Raw genomic sequence first — 17,853 nt, forward strand, 5'->3', positions numbered from 1 at the left:
AAGTGTTTGAGTGATGTCATCCGCTGTGTTTTAAAGAAACAGTGTCTCTTTAATGGATAAAGTGTTGCATGTAAAACGGCAGGACGGATGTGATTGATTATTTTTTTAAGAGGATTAAGAGGTAGTTAAGAAATGAATATTTTATTTTGAAACTTGTAGTGTAGTTAGTGCTGAATCTAACGACACGATTCGACACATTTTGATTCCCTTGCACTATTTAAGTGACATCTTCTGGTTGTTCCGACTCTCTTTTGGTTGAATAAATGATAGCGAAAGCCAAAAATATGTCCAAACATCGGCTTTAAAGCAGCCGGAGCCAGCCGTCTCCTCTCGTCCTCAGTCATCTCCGGGATGTTCGCAGGATCTTATCGTTCCTTTAGCTGCGGAGGACGTAATGACTGCTTTAATTACAAAACAAATAGTTAACTAATAGTTGCATTTTAATTGTAAAAAAATATCTATTTATTTTATCTACACACACTTAATTGAGTTTAAAAGAACTAAACAAGATACATGATCAATTCTTTCTAAACTTTATGAAAAACTAAAGAATAGTTTAGTGTTTAGAACAAAATTCTATTTTACTAGAGGAAGTGTGAGTCTGATGGTGAAATTTTCAAAAAAGCTTGAGCCATCATAATAATCCCTGTGTTGGTTCCTTACCTTATCTTATCTTTAACACTGACATCTTCATTGGTTACATTATCAACAGATAAGAGTTTGACGTCTGATTTAGATAAATGGGAATTAAAAATATTTTGGCGGCACTAGACTTTCAATAAAATTAATTATCGTCCATGTTTTTGTTAAAATATACACAAAGAAAACAAGATATGAATTCAATTAATGAAAACTTTTCATTAATAAATATAAATGACTTACTTACACTTTTGATGCATTTTAAATACAGTTTAATGCCTTTGAAGAGCTCATGAAATGCATCAAACTCAGACCGTCATCCGTGTCCTCGGTTAGAGCCTCGGCATGAGGAGGAACATGAGATTCGGTGTCACCGCTCGAGCTCCTTCTCTGAGATGGTGGTGACACGTCCATTCAAGGTCACCTGGGTCGCTCAGGTGTGTAGCTGAAGAAGCTGTCGTGGAAACGTTATGAATTTACGCAGTGCCCGGCCACTAGATGGCGCCTCGCCCCGCCTCTATGTCGGCGCATGCATAAAAGTTGCTGGCGTGGAAAACGGCGTGCTAGTATAAATGCAAATCCGGAGCGCATGGAGAAGTGGCTTCTGGGAGGTCGAGAGGAGGCGGGGACGGTGAAGAAATAAATAAAAAAAAGGGGGAGAAAAGTCGATGGAGTGAGAAATGGAAACAGATGGCAATACCAGTAACGGGTGGCGCAGGATGGGATTGTCAGCATGAGGCTCCACTATGTTACAGCTGACGCTCCAGAGATGCTTTTTTGGAAGCGAATGAATGAAGACGACACGACGAGAAAAATGGCAAAATGTTCGAGGGGTTTTCGTGACCTCAGCCAGTGACGTCTGACTTCACCGCATCGAACCCGCATCGAAGTACAGACGAGTTGCAGAACCATCGGCGTTTCTTTGGCGTCTCCTCAAAATAAAGTTGCCAAACCTTCCATATGTTTAATTCAAGAGTCCAAACTTTGTGCGAGAGACGAAAGATTGGTTGGTTTTCGGTCCATTTTTCTTTGCCGTTACTGAGGCAACAAGCTTTTTTCTACTTTATATAGCATCCCGGCGTTACCAAGGTTCCTGGTTGGAGAGAAGATTCATTCGTTTGAACGCGTGCATGAATTTACAGAGTGACTCATCGCTGAATTCAAAGATCTGATGTTTATCTTGCATTTTCGACGTCCAGTTACACAACAGGATGATTCAGAACAGTTTGTCGTTTGTCGGTCCAACATACACTTTTGTGACGTACGAGTTGATGAAACACAAGACGCACCAACTTTTCCTTCCTCTCCTTCCATCTGACTGGTCTTTGTGCTTCTCACATTTTTCCAACTTTTTGTGATGTATATTTTTGCTATAGATAGATGTACGTTACTGGAACAACAATGGGATACATTGCGATATATAGTAATACTGTAGTAAGAAATATATATGTGTAGTCTTGTCCAGTACTTGACTCTGGTGTTGTGATAGTGTAGTAAGAAGTATATATGTGTAGTATTGTCGAGTACTTGACTCTGGTTTTGTGATAGTGTAGTAACAACTTTATATGTGTAGTATTGTCGAGTACTTGACTCTGGTGTTGTGATACTGTAGTAAGAAGTATATATGTGTAGTATTGTCGAGTACTTGACTCTGGTGTTGTGATACTGTAGTAAGAAGTATATATGTGTAGTATTGTCGAGTACTTGACTCTGGTGTTGTGATACTGTAGTAAGAAGTATATATGTGTAGTCTTGTCCAGTACTTGACTCTGGTGTTGTGATAGTGTAGTAACAAGTATATTTGTGTAGTATTGTCGAGTACTTGACTCTGGTGTTGTGATAATGTAGTAACAAGGATGTATGTGTAGTATTGTCCAGTACTTGACTCTGGTGTTGTGATAGTGTAGTAACAAGGATATATGTGTAGTATTGTCCACTTCTTGACTCTGGTGTTGCAGAATTTACAGACCACATGACTCTTGACGAAGTCGTAACTGCTTTCATTTGTTTTCAAAGCAAAATATGTCCATACATCATCTTTAAAAGCTGCTGTATTCCACTGTATCCTCTCGTCCTCAGTCATCACTACAATCTCAATGGATTCAAGTGTTCCCGAAACTGCGTTGGACGTTCTAACTGCTGCCATCCAGCACAAATTTGATTTGAAAGTCACAGAATAAATCAACGGATACAGTGCCGTTGAATATTGATGTAGTATCGTCAAAAAAAATACTGCAATATATTGTGTCATTTACTACTCTTGTTAGCCTCTTCCATGTCGTCGTCTCACTGCTGTCCGTCCCTGCAGTGACTACATCATCAAGGAGAAGTCGGTGCTGTTGCAGAAGAAAGACAGCGAGGGTTTTGGCTTCGTGCTGAGAGGAGCCAAAGGTAAGGAAGGTTTTGGGGTTTAAAAAAAAACAGGTTGCGAGTAGTAGTATCTGTTTAGTAGTATTTGTTTATTTCGGGTCAGTTTTAACCGACATAATCCTGTGGTTTACAGCTCAAACCCCAATCGAGGAGTTCACTCCGACCCCGGCCTTCCCCGCCCTGCAGTACCTGGAGTCGGTGGACGAGGGCGGTGTGGCGTGGAGAGCCGGACTCAGGATGGGAGACTTCTTGATCGAGGTGAATGACGAAACCCCCCCCCCCCGACACCCCCACCCCCAATAAGAAACCAGGCGGTCATAATGTTTGTCTTCAGGTCAACGGTCAGAACGTGGTGAAGGTGGGTCACCGGCAGGTGGTCAACATGATCCGGCAGGGCGGCAACAGCCTCATGGTCAAGGTCGTCATGGTGACCCGCAACCCCGACATGGAGGAGGGTTCCAGGAAGAAAAGTAAGACTCCTTTTTTCTTCATTTGAACCTCGTGCTGTGAGTCTTAACGCTCGTGTCGGCTTCAGTCCCGCAGCAGAGCAAGAGGCTGAGCACGCCGGCCATCGCCCTGAGGTCCAAGTCCATGACGTCGGAGCTGGAGGAGATGGGTAAGCCAGGGGGGGCGGAGCCAGGAGTGCGCGGGGGAAGCCGAGGAGACGCAGGATAGGGTTCGAACTCGTAGGAGTGAAAGTGTGTCGAGGTTGACGGACTGAGGAAGAGGAGGAGGAGGAGGAGGAAGAGGAGATGTCTAAATGCATTTCACTGTTCTTTCAGAGGTTCCACACTGTCACTTCCAGCACCCCCACTGCAGGTAACCCCACCCAGCTCAAAGTGTCACCATCCACCTTGTGACCCCTCTCACTGCCCGCCTCTCTGCCCTCTGACCTCCCTGCCTGGCCCACCCCCCTACAGCTTCGACTGTGAACTGCAGCACATAAGATAGATTCGGTTCCATTTTGAAGTATTTAAAATCCACTGTAATCTAGATGATTGTTTTAAGAGACGATACATACCATTATTAGTTTGTTAGATTTGATGGTATTTATGAAGAAATTCTCGTGAAAATGGTTCTGGAACTACGAGGGACAAGAATTATTGTTAGTTCTTTCAGAACCAGTTGAGTACATGCGCCCAGGAGCCACTGTTTATGTCATATATTTATAATAACAAACATTATTCTTTGATGCAACCCGTTTAAAATGAGAGAGAAAAAAAACTCAACACTGTGAATTGTGTATTACACAATATATTGAATATAATGTCGCTTTTTTTTAATGTAATAATTATGCAATATTTTTTTATTTGCATAACAAATATATAAAGGTAAAGTTAAATGATATTTTTGTATTATATTAATGTTAATTTAATCCAATGATAGGTGATCGTCCAGCTCTGTCATCAGTGAGAGACTCGACTGGTGTTATTTCACTGACCCTCAGCCGGAGCTCGAGGGTGAAGTCGGGACTCGGCTCCCTCACAGTCGCCCCCTGCTGGTTCAGCCACGCGGTTTTTTTTTTTCAAGGATTTCTCCTTTTAAGACTTTGTTGGTTTGTTACCAAGAAAACTAAACTTAGAGATGAGTAATTATTGAAATGGTATTCCGATCAGTTTCTATGGAAACGACAGTCTTCGCCGTCTCTATTTCGAGGCACCACGGTGGGAGGAGAGAGAGCAGGAGGGTCACCGCCCCCGATCGCTGATTAGAATTTTCGGCCAAAAAGTTTCTCCTTCCTGTCGGCGTCTGTTTGATAGTTTGCTGCTGCGTGTCTGGAGCATGCTCAGTTGAGAGGCGTCTGTTGGGCGGGGTGGGGGGTGGGTTCTCCTCAGTGCAAACCTAACACCTGACCCCCACTGCCCCCCGCCCCCTCAACTGCCTCCCCCCCCTCTGTGGTGTGACCTCACCTTACCAAGCATGAGCAGCCCCCCCCCCTCACTGCAGACCACCTGGACTCTTGTAGCCTGAACGCGGTGACGCTGCGGCGTGAAGGTAACGCTGTCCGGGTGACGAGAATCAAACGTGTCCACGTCGAGCACGTGGGTCGTGACGTGGTTGACGTGGTCCAGAGAAGAGTCGGGAAACGACAAGATCGCGTTCTGAAGGGAATCGTAGAGATGAAATAATGGTCTGATGTTCAAAATGAATGTGTGTCGACTTGTCTTTAATAGCTTTGTGCTACGAGATAAGAAACATATAGACGTTCGTACCGCAATAAATCAAATGTTTAAGAATCTTGCACAACTTAGCAACAAATGAAGACGTTACAACTTGAAAAAAACTAAGTTTTTTCCCAAATACAACGTTAATAAAATGAGGAATAACTATTTGTCGGAGGCATTACTAATCGAGCCAAGATATAATCGATGGAAGGGAATATTTTTGAAAATGTGTTGGACTTTGGCAAAGTGACAGTTATTTGTTGTTCAAAAGTTGTTCACGTAGTTTCATACTTTTCATTAGACGGACATCGAAAAAATATAAACTATATCTTCTTCCTTATTTATGTACCAACAGGTTTTTTTCTCACATTCATGTCTTTTGAAAGTTTCCTTATCGCAGTTTGGTATCATTTTGTTTTTCAGCGCACGTACTTGAAGTGATAGTTCGTCCAAAAAGACACTTAAAAACATCCAAATCCCTCCAAATACTGCTCGTCTGTAACGTCCCTCTTGGATCGAAGCCTCGACACGAGGAATTTGTTCAGAAAAACGTAATCACGAGTTCAGTGTTCACAAAGAAAGAGAAACTCCAGCAGACTCTTGACTCTTGTCACTTTTACAACTTATCTGTAACTTGGAGGGAGGGGGCGGGTCAAATATCTGTTGGGTTTGATTGACAGTTTGTCACAGTACTGTAGTCTTTGAGCGGTAAACAAAGTGTTTTATTTCTGTGTTCAAATATTTAAATAATTCAGGTGCGAACACAGTGATTACCCTTTGGAGATTTTTTTTTCGAAAACGTTCAAGGTCATAATGCCAGGTGGTCATAATGTAACGGCTGATTCATTCTCATAAAGTCTCTCTCAGTCTCGTACTTTGAGAAAAAGCTGGAGTCACGTTAGCATCTGGACTTCCTGCGTGAAGGAGAGTCTGAAGGCCGACCCGGGCCAGATGCTTGTTTAAATACATTAGAATTCATTTGACTGTGACGCACATTAACCCGAGTCACCTCTGCCACGCGAGCGGCGCCCCCGGGTTGAAGTCGAGGGGCGGCGCAGCAAGGACGACGAGGCCTTTCTGACAGTAGTTAAGAAAGGAAAAGTTTTGGGGTTAAGTTTGTTTTCCAAAACTGTCAAGTGAGTGAATACCATATGTTGCTCTGTGAGGCAGCGGCTCAGGTAAAGGTCCAGACTTCAGCTCTTAACTCATCCTTGTCCTGGGTCTGCCCTGGGGCCTCCTCCCAGTTGAACCCCTCTTGAGATCAGGACGAGATTTTTTTCCACCACGTCACGACTATCTCTGTCCTTCCCTCACTCATGAACAAGACCCCCTGATGTACTCGAACTCCTGCAGGAGGAGCTGAATCCTGGTGAGAGTAGAAATCCACTTGATAGTCTTGTGGCTCAGCTCTTTTTTCGGGGCACGACAGACCCCCCACGTCTCACACATGTTTAGCAGAAGTTAAAATCAAAATCTGCCCGGAGCTAAAAACTGGTGACGAAGCTTCGTGAAACAGTGTCATTGTGTTCAGAGCCCTGTAGGTGGCGCTCTGGGCTCATAAATAATGTGAGGTTGCATTAATGTTGTTGCGCGAAAGCCAAAGATTGTGCTGCAGTGAGTAACATCTGCTCTGAAAATGACGACGCTTCATGAAGCTTCGTCGGCCCATCACTACCAACAACACCTTCACCCAGGCAGGTGGAGACCTCTGGTGGATCTGGGACGTGTCCGTGGCTGTAGATCAATCAGAGAAAAATGTTCCACGGATGGTACGTGAGAAGTGAAGGAGGCGGAGTCAGAGTCCATGTAGATGGTCTGGTTTCTACTGGTTCTACGGCTCCGGTTGACGACTCGAGGTTCCTCGTCACGCTCGAGAGCGAGAGCGCCGGGTAGTAAAGTTTAATCACGTCCAATAAAGTAGGAAATATACGGCGGCTTCGACAGTCGATCCTTTCCCTCCTCCGTCCTCACGCTCACTCACAGCAATGGATGCCTCCACTAAAAAAGTCACCTTCCTTCTCTTGTCTCCTCCGCCGCCGCCGTCCACCCGTTCTGACCACTCTTGTCTTCTCTGTCTTCTCTCATCCCCTGCCGACGGGACGCCGGAACAGTGGAGCGAGGTGAGCGCCCCCTTCAGGCCTGACAGCCGACACCCTCTTAACATATTGACGGTAACATAAGTGGGTCCGGGGGCGCGTGGGTGGGATGGAAAAAAGAAAAGACGGGCGGGATGACTCAGATGGTGGAGCTCCAGGGAGAGCCATTAGTATTCCGCGTTACGACGCGATCACACTGTTGCTTCTGCCAAAAAACTTAAGTCTCCTTTTGTCCTCCTTCCAGCTGCTACACCCTGGAAAAAAAAATCAGGTGAGCCCTCGTGACACCCCCTCACGTTTCCAGAAGGTTGTTTTTTTTTTCCCCCCCTCGGTCGATTAACCGGACACGACTCTTTCAGAATTCGAATCCTCCCAAGTTTCCGAGAAGAAGAGGACAGTCTATCAGATGGCTCTGAGTAAGGAACGATGTCGCCTCGTCCACCTTCTGCATCTCGTCTGGTCCCCAACGACGGCTTCGTTAGCCCGACCACAGACTGACACACAATCACAATAAAAACAATAAATTATAATTAATAATAATATAAGCTTAATCTTTTTTGGTAAATATTCAAGTCGTTTTCTTATTTTTTTAATAGCAATCATTTGTTTTCTAAATAATTTTACACATACATACATAATAATATAATACAGTATCACATATAATGTATTGTAGAAATGTAATCAATAAATTAATATTGATTATATTTTTTCATTATCTAAATTACAAAAGAATATATAGTAAAAAACACCAGAACAATGTCTGAAATGTCGTCCATTAACGAAGCCAGAGTTTCCTTCATTTTTATTGCTGTTCCTTTTTATGTTTCATTGTTGTTGTGTGCACCTCTCCTCCTCCTTCCTCCCCCCTTCCTCCCCCCTGTCTCGTCCCCCTTCTCTTCCTCCTCTTCCTCTCAGATAAACTAGATGAAATTCTTGCAGCGGCTCAGCAGACAATCAGCACCAACGAGGCGCCGGGGACACGGGGACCGGGGCCGAAGAGAGACCGAGGACGCAGCTTCTATGGCAATGAGGTGAATGTTGATGGATGGAGTCACGTGATCGAGCGCGAGATGATGATGATGATGTCGCTCGCCGCTCCAGTTCAATGACATGTACAATGAGCTGAATTCAAATTTTGATTCTAATACATAGGTTTTTTTTCGGTTTCTCGATTAATTTTCATTGCAGCAAAACTTCCTGGATCAGTCCGGGATGGGGGTGATGCCGTCTGGGTTGGGTCTCGGTTTCGACCGTGGCCAGTACACCTCGGGTCATGCCCCTCACCACGGTATGCTGCGGCAGAAGTCCATCGGTGAGGCGAACTGTTCTCTGTCCGCCCATCCGTCCGCCCGTCTGTCTGTCTGCGGGCCTGCAGTGGTCGCAGTCTGTGTCCATGCCAAGTTTTAAGTGTTTTTCTGCCAACTCTGCAGTTGTCTGGTTCACCCCTGTTGTCCAGGTGTCTGTTTGTCTTCAAACCTTTCTGACAACCTTTTCGTTTGAGTCTAAGATCCTCTCTGAGGTCTTTGTCAGACCCCCCTAACGCTCGGTCAATAAGGGTAAGACTATGTTTTAAGGGAAAGATTCAAGTTACGTATTTTTTTGAGTTTGTTTAGTAGACTGACTTATGGCGACTGATCAATACGAGTATCTGGCTCCAGGATGGGCAGGCAGATCTAGACAGAAACTCTCACAATGACAACTCACAACATGGACTATTAACAGATTTTTATCTTATGTTTACCTTCTCTTTTCACCTCTCTGTCAATCGCAGGAGTGCCCGAGGAGGAAAAGAAGTTTCTGCATCCTCCAGCAATGAAGTTCGCACGCAGTCTATCCGTTCCCGGCCCAGATGAAATCCCCCCTCCTCCCACCACGGCTCCTCCAGAACCTCCGTTCTCCTCGGCGCCACCGTTGGGTTGGAGAGCCAAGTCGTCACAGCAGCCCTCCGTCTCCCAGTCCACGTCGACGGCCTCGCACTACCAGCCGTACTCGCAGCCAATGCACTTTGCCCACGGAGCCCGGGAGAGAGCGGCAAGTCCCGGCCCCGGCACAGCGGAACTTAAAACGGCATATTCTCACGCAGCTGCTCACACTGCTCAAGTCAGGACTGCCTCGCGGAAGGTTGCCTATCCTGGGGAGCCTGCTGGAGCCGGCATGGGAGTTGGTTTAGGTGCAAAAACAGCAGGTTTAAGGAGAGGATACAACTCTGCTGTCTCACCGTCCAGCATTGCAACTGTGATGCCACAGCAGCAGCAGACCACCCAGAGTCAACCCCAGCGAGCAGACCGCAGTGCAGTCGGAGCAGGAGGTCCTAAAGGAGGGGCTCGGAGAGGTAAGGGCCCCTTAGTGAAGCAATCAAAGGTAGAGGACCTACGCTTGAGTCAGGGAACTCTTGGAGGCAAAGCTCCTTTAGAGAAAAGCTCCATTCCTATCCCCACGATTATTGTCAAAGCTCCATCAACGAGCAGCAGTGGACGCAGCAGTCAGGGCAGCAGCGTGGAGGCAGATGTACCTGCACCAGGAGAGGCAGAGGAATCGAAGACCTCCCATGGTCCTTCTGCCTCTACCTCACAGCCACCTGCTCCACCTTCTGTACCTGCCCCACCTCCTCCATCTTTACCGTCTATGCGGCAGCAGGAAAACATGGACTATACAAGTCAATTCGGGGCTGCAATTGTTGGGGCAGCCCGCAGGGACAGGGAACGATTCATAGAAGCCCGTAGAAAGAGTGCCTCTATGTTCATGTCTGCCGAGGAGGACATGGGCCTCATAGGCGTTACTGATGGCGGCGGATCAAGGACTCAAATGTCACAGCAGCAGCTTGGTGGTCAGGGGGAAGGTTCAAGGCTACGCCCCTCGAAGTCTATAGATGAGGGCATGTTTTCGGGGGACACATTTATTCACCACACCCGCAGCATGCCTCCAGCTTTCGGCTTACCTGAGTACTCTTCAGCTGCTTTGGACTATCAACCGAAGTCTGTTCCAACCGACTTGTACACAGCTGCTGGCAGGCAACAGCCCTCCTCAGCCACTACCTTCATTCACCCCCTGACAGGAAAGGCTCTGGATCCAACATCACCATTAGGGCTCGCACTAGCAGCCAGAGAGCGCGCCTTGAGAGATGATAGCAGATTTAGAAGGGGAACAGAGCACCACTTCACTCGCCAGATGTCAAGTGGTGGGTTTCCATCATCTACTGTCATCTCTCAGGCCGTGTCGTCTACCGCACAATCCTCCACTTCCTACCTTGTCACGTCATCTTCTCTGGCGGCCACAACCCCCACCCTGGGTCGACCACCCTCACCTAGGATCCTCAGAAGTGGGGGGAATGTATGGGTGGAGGACGGTGCTGTAGGAGATAGGGAACGGGAAGGAGGAGGCGCTAGAGAGGGATTAAGAGTGCGTTTCTCCGAGGACAAAACCGTCCACACACACCATTACCAGTCCCAGCCATATCAGCCAACTTTAAAGGAGAGAGAGAGGGAACGATCAAGGGAACGAGAGCTATCCAGAGAAAGGGAGCGAGATAAAGAAAGGGAAGATTACCTGAGAGGGGTAGAGCAAGCATCTAATGTATCCCAGCAACCTCAGAGACCATCTTTTTTAAGGATGGAGAATCAAGCGGATTCATATGTGATGTCAATCACTCCTCCATCCCCACCACCTGCTGGTTCCCAGCAGCCAGCTACAACCTCGGGGAACACTGGAATGATGGTTCTTCCTCCACCCGCCCCGTCTGTTGATGCTGATGATGAGTTTGTTTACGCGGATCCCCTCCCACCACCATTAGAGTTTGCGAACAGTTTCGATAGAGGGAACGGGGCAGTCATGGGGTATTCTCACCGCAGAAACCTTGTAGGTGCTCTGAGCTCTCGCCAGCAGCAAGTGCCGCCTCCACCACCCCCGCCACCACCTCCTCCTCCTCTAATTCAGAAAGAAACTTTTGGGGTTAGTTATCCCGCACACACCCCTTTACATTCACCACAAGCAGGTGACTCTACTGCTTCCAGTCTGACTTCCTACGACAGTGAGGTAGCAAACCTAACCCAGTCTGCGCCTTCACCGTCGCAAACGTCACCCAACCCACTCCCTCCACCGTCCCCTTCAACTTTGCAACCATCATCAGGTAGACCTCCACCCCCTCCATCTGTCTCCCCACCACCCCCTCCCGGGTCCTACCACAAACCCTTTTCCGTGTCCCACCCTCAACACCTTTACAACAACACACACATGTCTGGCCGTTCCTCACCCACACATCCACACCATCCTCCTGCGTATCGCCACCCACCGGCTCTCACTTCCACCGCGGCATCTTCCGCTCCTCTCAGGGGCAACGCGTCCATTGCCACGACCGCTAGCTGTGCTGCTACAACCACCACTGCTGCCGCCACAACAAGCACCTCCACTCAGTTATACCACGAGCGCACACACTCAGCATATTCAACCTCATCCACTTCCATTACAAGTAGTCAGAGAGTCGATCACCATCGTTCGACACCCACTGCAAAAAAAGGAGAGTCCCAGGAGACGGTGGTGGACTCTGGGATTGAAGAGTTGGACAGTCGTAGCAGCAGTGACCACCATTTGGACAGCATCTTGGCTAACGTCCGCGGAGACAGGCTGGACAGATCGAGGGTGGGGGGCGGCGGGACCGGGGATTCGGACAGGAGCGGAGACTTTCTCGAGTCTTACATGAGCTATCTCGATGGACAAACCTTTGAGATGCAGAATGCCACAGCGGCGGCCTCCACGTATCCCAAAACAAACCGATTCCGAGAAGGAAGCCGGGCCAGCGATCTGAACCGACAGACCAGTACAGCTCCTCCGTCACTACACTCGCACAGACGTAGGGTAGAGCAGCAGGAAGAGGAGGATATGGAAGATGGAGTGACGGAGGACGAGAGTAGCCAGAATGTCTACGGGAGAGAAATGCAGAACTTGGGAAGGCCCAGTTCCCCCTATTTTGATCGCCCACGCACTCCCGAAATGAAGCCTATGTGGGGCGAGGGGCATAACGAAGGAGGCCGATTTGGATCTCTATTAGAGGGAAAGAAAATATATCCCCCTTCATCCAGTATGAAGCCCAGCATCATCAACGAGCTGAGCAGCAAATTGCAGCAAAGATCCAAGGACAGTTGGAGCAGCCAGAGAACCCTGAATCGAAACAGGTACGCTTGTCTCTCTGGCCTTAAGTTGGTTGCCATACAAATGTTGTTTGCATGGTGTTGTGTAATATGGTCTTAACTATATGAACCCATACGATATACATGAGCAGGTGCCCTTTAAATGTCTGTTGTTCATTGTTATGGATAATGTGTCTTCTTGCAACGTACACTGATCACTATGTGACCTATGGTTCTCCTCAACACGTCTCTATCCACAGATTCTCAGAAGACTCCGCCTCAGCTCTGAGCCCCCCTTCGGCGAGATCCCAGTCCCCGTCTCCAATATCTTTGTCACAGCCGTCGTTGTCCCCGTCCCCGACTCCTGCTTCCCAGTACCCAAGTTGGGGACGATCCCATTCCCCTCAGCCCACGGTTCCCGTCCAGCCCCCGAGATCACACTCGCCACTGTCGCCGACGACGTACGCACCTTACCCCACCTCTCCCAAACACAGACCTGTCTACCGAACCAAAGCCCTTGAGTTTCACTTCATACCCAGTCGTGAGTCTCGCAAGGCAGAATCTCACATGCTCCAGCGCCGGAGGGCCCCCAGTCCTCTCATATCTCCATCAGAGAGGCCGATATTGGGTCCGCCTCGGCCGTCGTCCCTCCCTCTCCTCCCTACATCTCCTCTCTACAGTGCTTTATATGACCTCCGGGGCTCAATCACACCCCCTTCACCGGGGAACCCGCTCGGAGATCCTTACTTCTCACCCTCGCCCCCTCTTTTCGCCGCCTCCGGTGCTCCCCCTCCTCCGAACTCCAACCTGGTCGTTTCCCGATCGCTATCTCCGACTCACTTCCTGTCCGGGACTTCTTCGCCGCCCTTGCACTCGATTCCTCCGCCCACTTGTCTAAGCTACCCCCATTTACCGCCGCCCTCCCCCACCAAGCCCTTCGCAGCCAAACCCCTGCCCTACTGGAACAAGTACGACGTGGCGGACTGGCTCGCGTATCTGAATTTGGGGGAGCACAGGGAACGTTTCCTGGATAACGAGATCGACGGCACTCACCTGCCCTCCCTGACGAAGGACGACTACCTGGATCTGGGTGTGACCCGAGTGGGCCATCGCATGAACATCGAACGGGCCTTGAGGACTGTGATGGACAGGTGGGTGTTAAACATTCCTTTGATTCCGTTTTCATGTCAAGTCTTTACCCTTTGTTGACAATGCTGTTGCCACAGACAGGATTTGCGATGTCAAAAAACGAAGATACTCTCTTAAATCAAAATAAACATAACACTATATAAGTTGAGTCGTGAAGGGAGTCCCCTCAAACATCTTTCCTTCTGCCGTCCTCAGGCTCTCCAGCAGCCCGTTCCCCATTTCCGTCCTGTCTCCCCGGGAAGGACAGGCGGAGAGGAGGCGAGAGGACGGAAGTCGGAGCTGAAGTCTGGAAAAGAAGGGGAGAAAACTAGACTGAGCCGATGAGGACGACGGCTGCCATCGTGCTGGATTGACAACAATCGGGAGGAACAGATTTGTAGACGAGGAGGCACGTCCAGGGAACCGAGACAGAAACACAGGAACGGTAAAAGGGCTGACGATCCATAAAGACACCGGCTGGCGTTCCCAGTAAATTCCATCACACAGCACACGAAAAACATACGAGACGACATTTTGGCACCAGCAGCCGCTCGAGTCTCTAAACACCAGAACATCTTCACCATCGAACGTCAAGCTCTTCCTTAAAAACACCTTTGATTTCAATCACATTCTGTTTTTCGTTTCCCTTTTTCAGTGCCATTTTCAGTTCACAAAAATCGAGCGACTGCTGAACCCTTTCTGTCGACACACACACACACACAAACACACACACTGACTGTTCACTGTATCATGAATTTGTAGCAGAGAAAGTGCCCGGCGGCCAGCATGCACACACGTGTCTGTGTCGGCACCAATGGGACACAATATATATATAAATATATATATATATATATATAGAGACGCTTCACTTTCGGATCCTTTAAGACACGACCAGGATTTTATCTACGCGGGACGGGAAGAGGACAACCTGCCATTTCTCTTGCTCCTTCCCGCCCAGACCCCCCCACCACCACCACAGACCCCCACCCCCCTCCCCCTCCTCCAGGAGCGGACCCCCGACAGACCCGAGATGAACTTGTATCACTTTTAATACTCCGAGTCTTCTTACACTTTTTAACGGGAACATTGATATTAAGAGATTTGTTGTCGCTCTCGTCATCGCGTCGTCCTTCCGGAGGTTTCGTGAACTTCCTGTGAGGAGAAGCACGTTGTTTCCTTTTCCAAGCGTTCGAACCTGAGCGCGGCCGCGGCGTGTTCTGGACGACGTCGCGGCCGCGCTCGGCTTTTCTTTTCTTTTTTTTACTTTCCTTTACGCTGTGAATCTCAAGTCAGACGCGCGAGGACGACATCGGACTCGGCGCCGGCGAGCTTCCTCTGAGCAACGACAGTTCCTGCTGCTGCTAACTCCATTGTTGTACTTCCTGCTCTCACCTGTGACTTCCTGCTCTACTCCAGGTACTCCTGCATCTTCCACCAAAACAGAACCCAAATATAAGATTACAGATATGAAGTTTAAAAAAAAACAACTAATATTTACGCATATTTATTTTAAAAATATATTTATTGTCGGATTTACAAAGAATCTTAAAATATTTATTAATACGAAAAAATCGTAATAGTTTTTACCAAATATCCTACGATAGTTTCACTGAGTATATAATTATTAAATAACATTTCTACGGGAAAAAAATGTAGGAATGTACATTTAAATTGTTTTTTCCAATTGAAATGGTTGTATTAATTTTTATTCCCATTTTTATTTTATTAATGCACTTTCTGTACATGTAGAATTAATTAGAAACTTCTTCTAAAATAATCATTTAAATCAAATATTTATTTTCCTTTTGAATCAAAACCAAATTCATATTTTCAACGGATTTATGAAAAAGTGTTTTAATATTGAATTAAAAATATGCAAAACTATGAAATGGGTAAAATTCCAAAGTATTTTTATAAAGTATTTATGTATATTTAATAGATTAGTTTTCGGTTCTAAACTGTAATCCTCGTCTTGCGTATTGATCTATGACATCATCACATTTCTCTGATGTACAAAGGCCTCAAAACAAGAAGCAGATTCTCTCCATCGCTCAACGTCCTCCACTTCCATCCCATAATACTTCCAGTCCGGTGCGTGGTCGAGGTGGAATTTAAGGGCTCCTCTCCTCCTCACAAGTGCGTGGCTCTGGTCTCGGATGAATCCGGCAGAAGGACGATGACGATGATGATGGTTATAGATGTTTGAAGAAGAAAAAAAAGAAGAAAAAAAGTCTCAAAGTTCTACAGAATCTTTGTCTTCCAAATAAGATCTTTTATTTATTTATCTTTGCGTTTGACCTCGTCTGTCCGGGGGGTCATCCCGACCCCACGCCTCAAACTCAACGTCTTTCGCAAACTCATCCGTGGAACTCGCTCAGGGTGCAGGAGCGAGGGAGCAGATGGAGTCCCGGGACTGGATCCACAGACCTTCTCCGGGACGTAGACTCCTCAGAGGTTTTCTTTTTCCAGAGATGTTTCCAGAGAGGATCGTCTTGGAAGGACGAGCGAGACGTTTGTGTGCGAGTGAGAGTCTGCTCTCGTCTGCCAGATGTTTGTGAGTGGATTTAATCTTAGGTTCTTGTGAGTAGAGCAGTGTGTGTTCGAGAGGTTTCCACACGTCATATCAGCGAGATATTCGTCCATCTTTTTACCAGATATCTTTACATTCTGGAAAATAATTAACATCCAGTCAAAGGGTTTTTCCTGCAAAACGTTGAGGTTATTTGAGAGATTTTCACCTTTAAGCGAGAGGTTTTCACAGCGTGAGTGAGATGGTTTCATTTATGATGACGCCTCACAGCAAGAAGGTTGTCGGTTCGCTTCCCGGTCTGGAGTGAGGCAACTTGTGACCTTTCACCCCGTGTTGCGTGGGTTTACTCCGGGCACTCCGGTTTCCTCCCACAGTCCAAAAACCAACAGAGGTTGATTGGGGACTTGGGGAAATTGTCGATAGGTATGAGTGTGTGTGTGAATGGTTGTCTGTTTTCGTGTGTGACAGACCGGTGTCCTGTCCAGGGTGTCCCCCGCCTCTCGCCTGAAGAAACTGGGATAGACTCCAGCCCCCCTGAAACCCCCCTAAGGATAAAGCAGCATAGAAAATGAAGTGTGACTTTGGCAGGTTTGAGAGGTTGTCACAAGTGTGTACAAGAGGTTTTCACAGGCGAGTGAAATATATTTTTATATTTAACCGACATTTTACACAACATCACGCCATGTTTCCACAGGTGTGTGAAGTTTTTCAGAAAGTTTCACCTCAAGTTAGTCAGTGGGAGGTTTTCACCTGTCGGTTTTAGAGGTTCATAAGTGGATATGAAAGGTTGTCGTACTCGGGACTCTGAACCCGGACCAGGTCTGTAGTCCAGCGACCATCTGCTCTCTGCACCCCACGGGAGTGAGACGGCTCACCCCACGGGAGTGAGACGGCTCACCCCACGGGAGTGAGACGGCTCACCCCACGGGAGTGAGACGGCTCACCCCACGGGAGTGAGACGGCTCACCCCACGGGAGTGAGACGGCTCACCCCACGGGAGTGAGACGGCTCACCCCACGGGAGTGAGACGGCTCACCCCACGGGAGTGAGACGGCTCACCCCACGGGAGTGAGACGGCTCACCCCACGGGAGTGAGACGGCTCACCCCACGGGAGTGAGACGGCTCACCCCACGGGAGTGAGACGGCTCACCCCACGGGAGTGAGACGGCTCACCCGGACAGAAGGCTTTTGGAACTTTTCCTTTAAGATGTTTTAACAAAAAAAAAAAAGTGAGACAATGAGCGAAGACGTGCAGATTATATCCTGTTGGTGTATGTGATGCATATACACAGATAAATATATGAACTTCAAATGTTTTAAGAGATAACTTGTTAGAATTATAATAAAGAAATAAAGTTTCATTCTTTTTTCTTTTGGTGGGAGGGGATCCTTCTTTTTGAGCGTCACGTCCACCGAGCTCAGGTGAGTGACACTGATCACATGACCTCACCTGAGTCTACAGGTGTTTGCTCCAATGTCTGGATCTGAAGGCAAGCGAGACGGAACCGTGACTCGTTCACGTCGTACGGACTCAACGTTCAGGTGCGTTTTTGAAAAGTGTCGTTTATACATTTGTTTCAGAAGATAACGTATCATGTGCGTTATCACAGACGTGTTACCAGAGACGTCTATACACTGTACAAGCTCGTCTAGTTCACGTTGAGAACTAAAGTACTTCACGTGTGTCGTCTTGAACCTGGTTGGATCACTGCCGCCCTCTGCTGGATAAACATTGCGTTGAATACAGATATTACCATTTAAATTGAAGCGCAATATAGTAAGAATTGAAGCAGTTACACCT

General features: G+C 47.5%; 1 protein-coding gene across 1 annotated transcript in view; it reads left to right on the forward strand.

Annotated features, from left to right (window-relative positions):
- The window catches only part of shank1 (SH3 and multiple ankyrin repeat domains 1), a 72,568-nt gene extending 55,935 nt beyond the window's left edge, over window positions 1–16,633 (forward strand). The window contains exons 16-26 of the mRNA XM_087810172.1: window positions 2,948–3,030; window positions 3,143–3,267; window positions 3,344–3,479; window positions 3,545–3,625; window positions 7,515–7,541; window positions 7,630–7,686; window positions 8,186–8,301; window positions 8,459–8,582; window positions 9,042–12,438; window positions 12,654–13,544; window positions 13,738–16,633. Of these exons, the coding sequence (XP_087666298.1) occupies window positions 2,948–3,030; window positions 3,143–3,267; window positions 3,344–3,479; window positions 3,545–3,625; window positions 7,515–7,541; window positions 7,630–7,686; window positions 8,186–8,301; window positions 8,459–8,582; window positions 9,042–12,438; window positions 12,654–13,544; window positions 13,738–13,825 (5,125 nt within the window). The 3' untranslated portion in view covers window positions 13,826–16,633. The remainder of the gene's footprint in view (window positions 1–2,947; window positions 3,031–3,142; window positions 3,268–3,343; window positions 3,480–3,544; window positions 3,626–7,514; window positions 7,542–7,629; window positions 7,687–8,185; window positions 8,302–8,458; window positions 8,583–9,041; window positions 12,439–12,653; window positions 13,545–13,737) is intronic.
- The last annotated feature ends 1,220 nt before the right edge of the window (window positions 16,634–17,853 follow it).

Source organism: Callionymus lyra, chromosome 15 (genome assembly GCF_982586985.1).
Source record: "Callionymus lyra chromosome 15, fCalLyr1.hap1.1, whole genome shotgun sequence".
In the NCBI taxonomy this organism is placed as follows: Eukaryota; Metazoa; Chordata; class Actinopteri; order Syngnathiformes; family Callionymidae; genus Callionymus; species Callionymus lyra.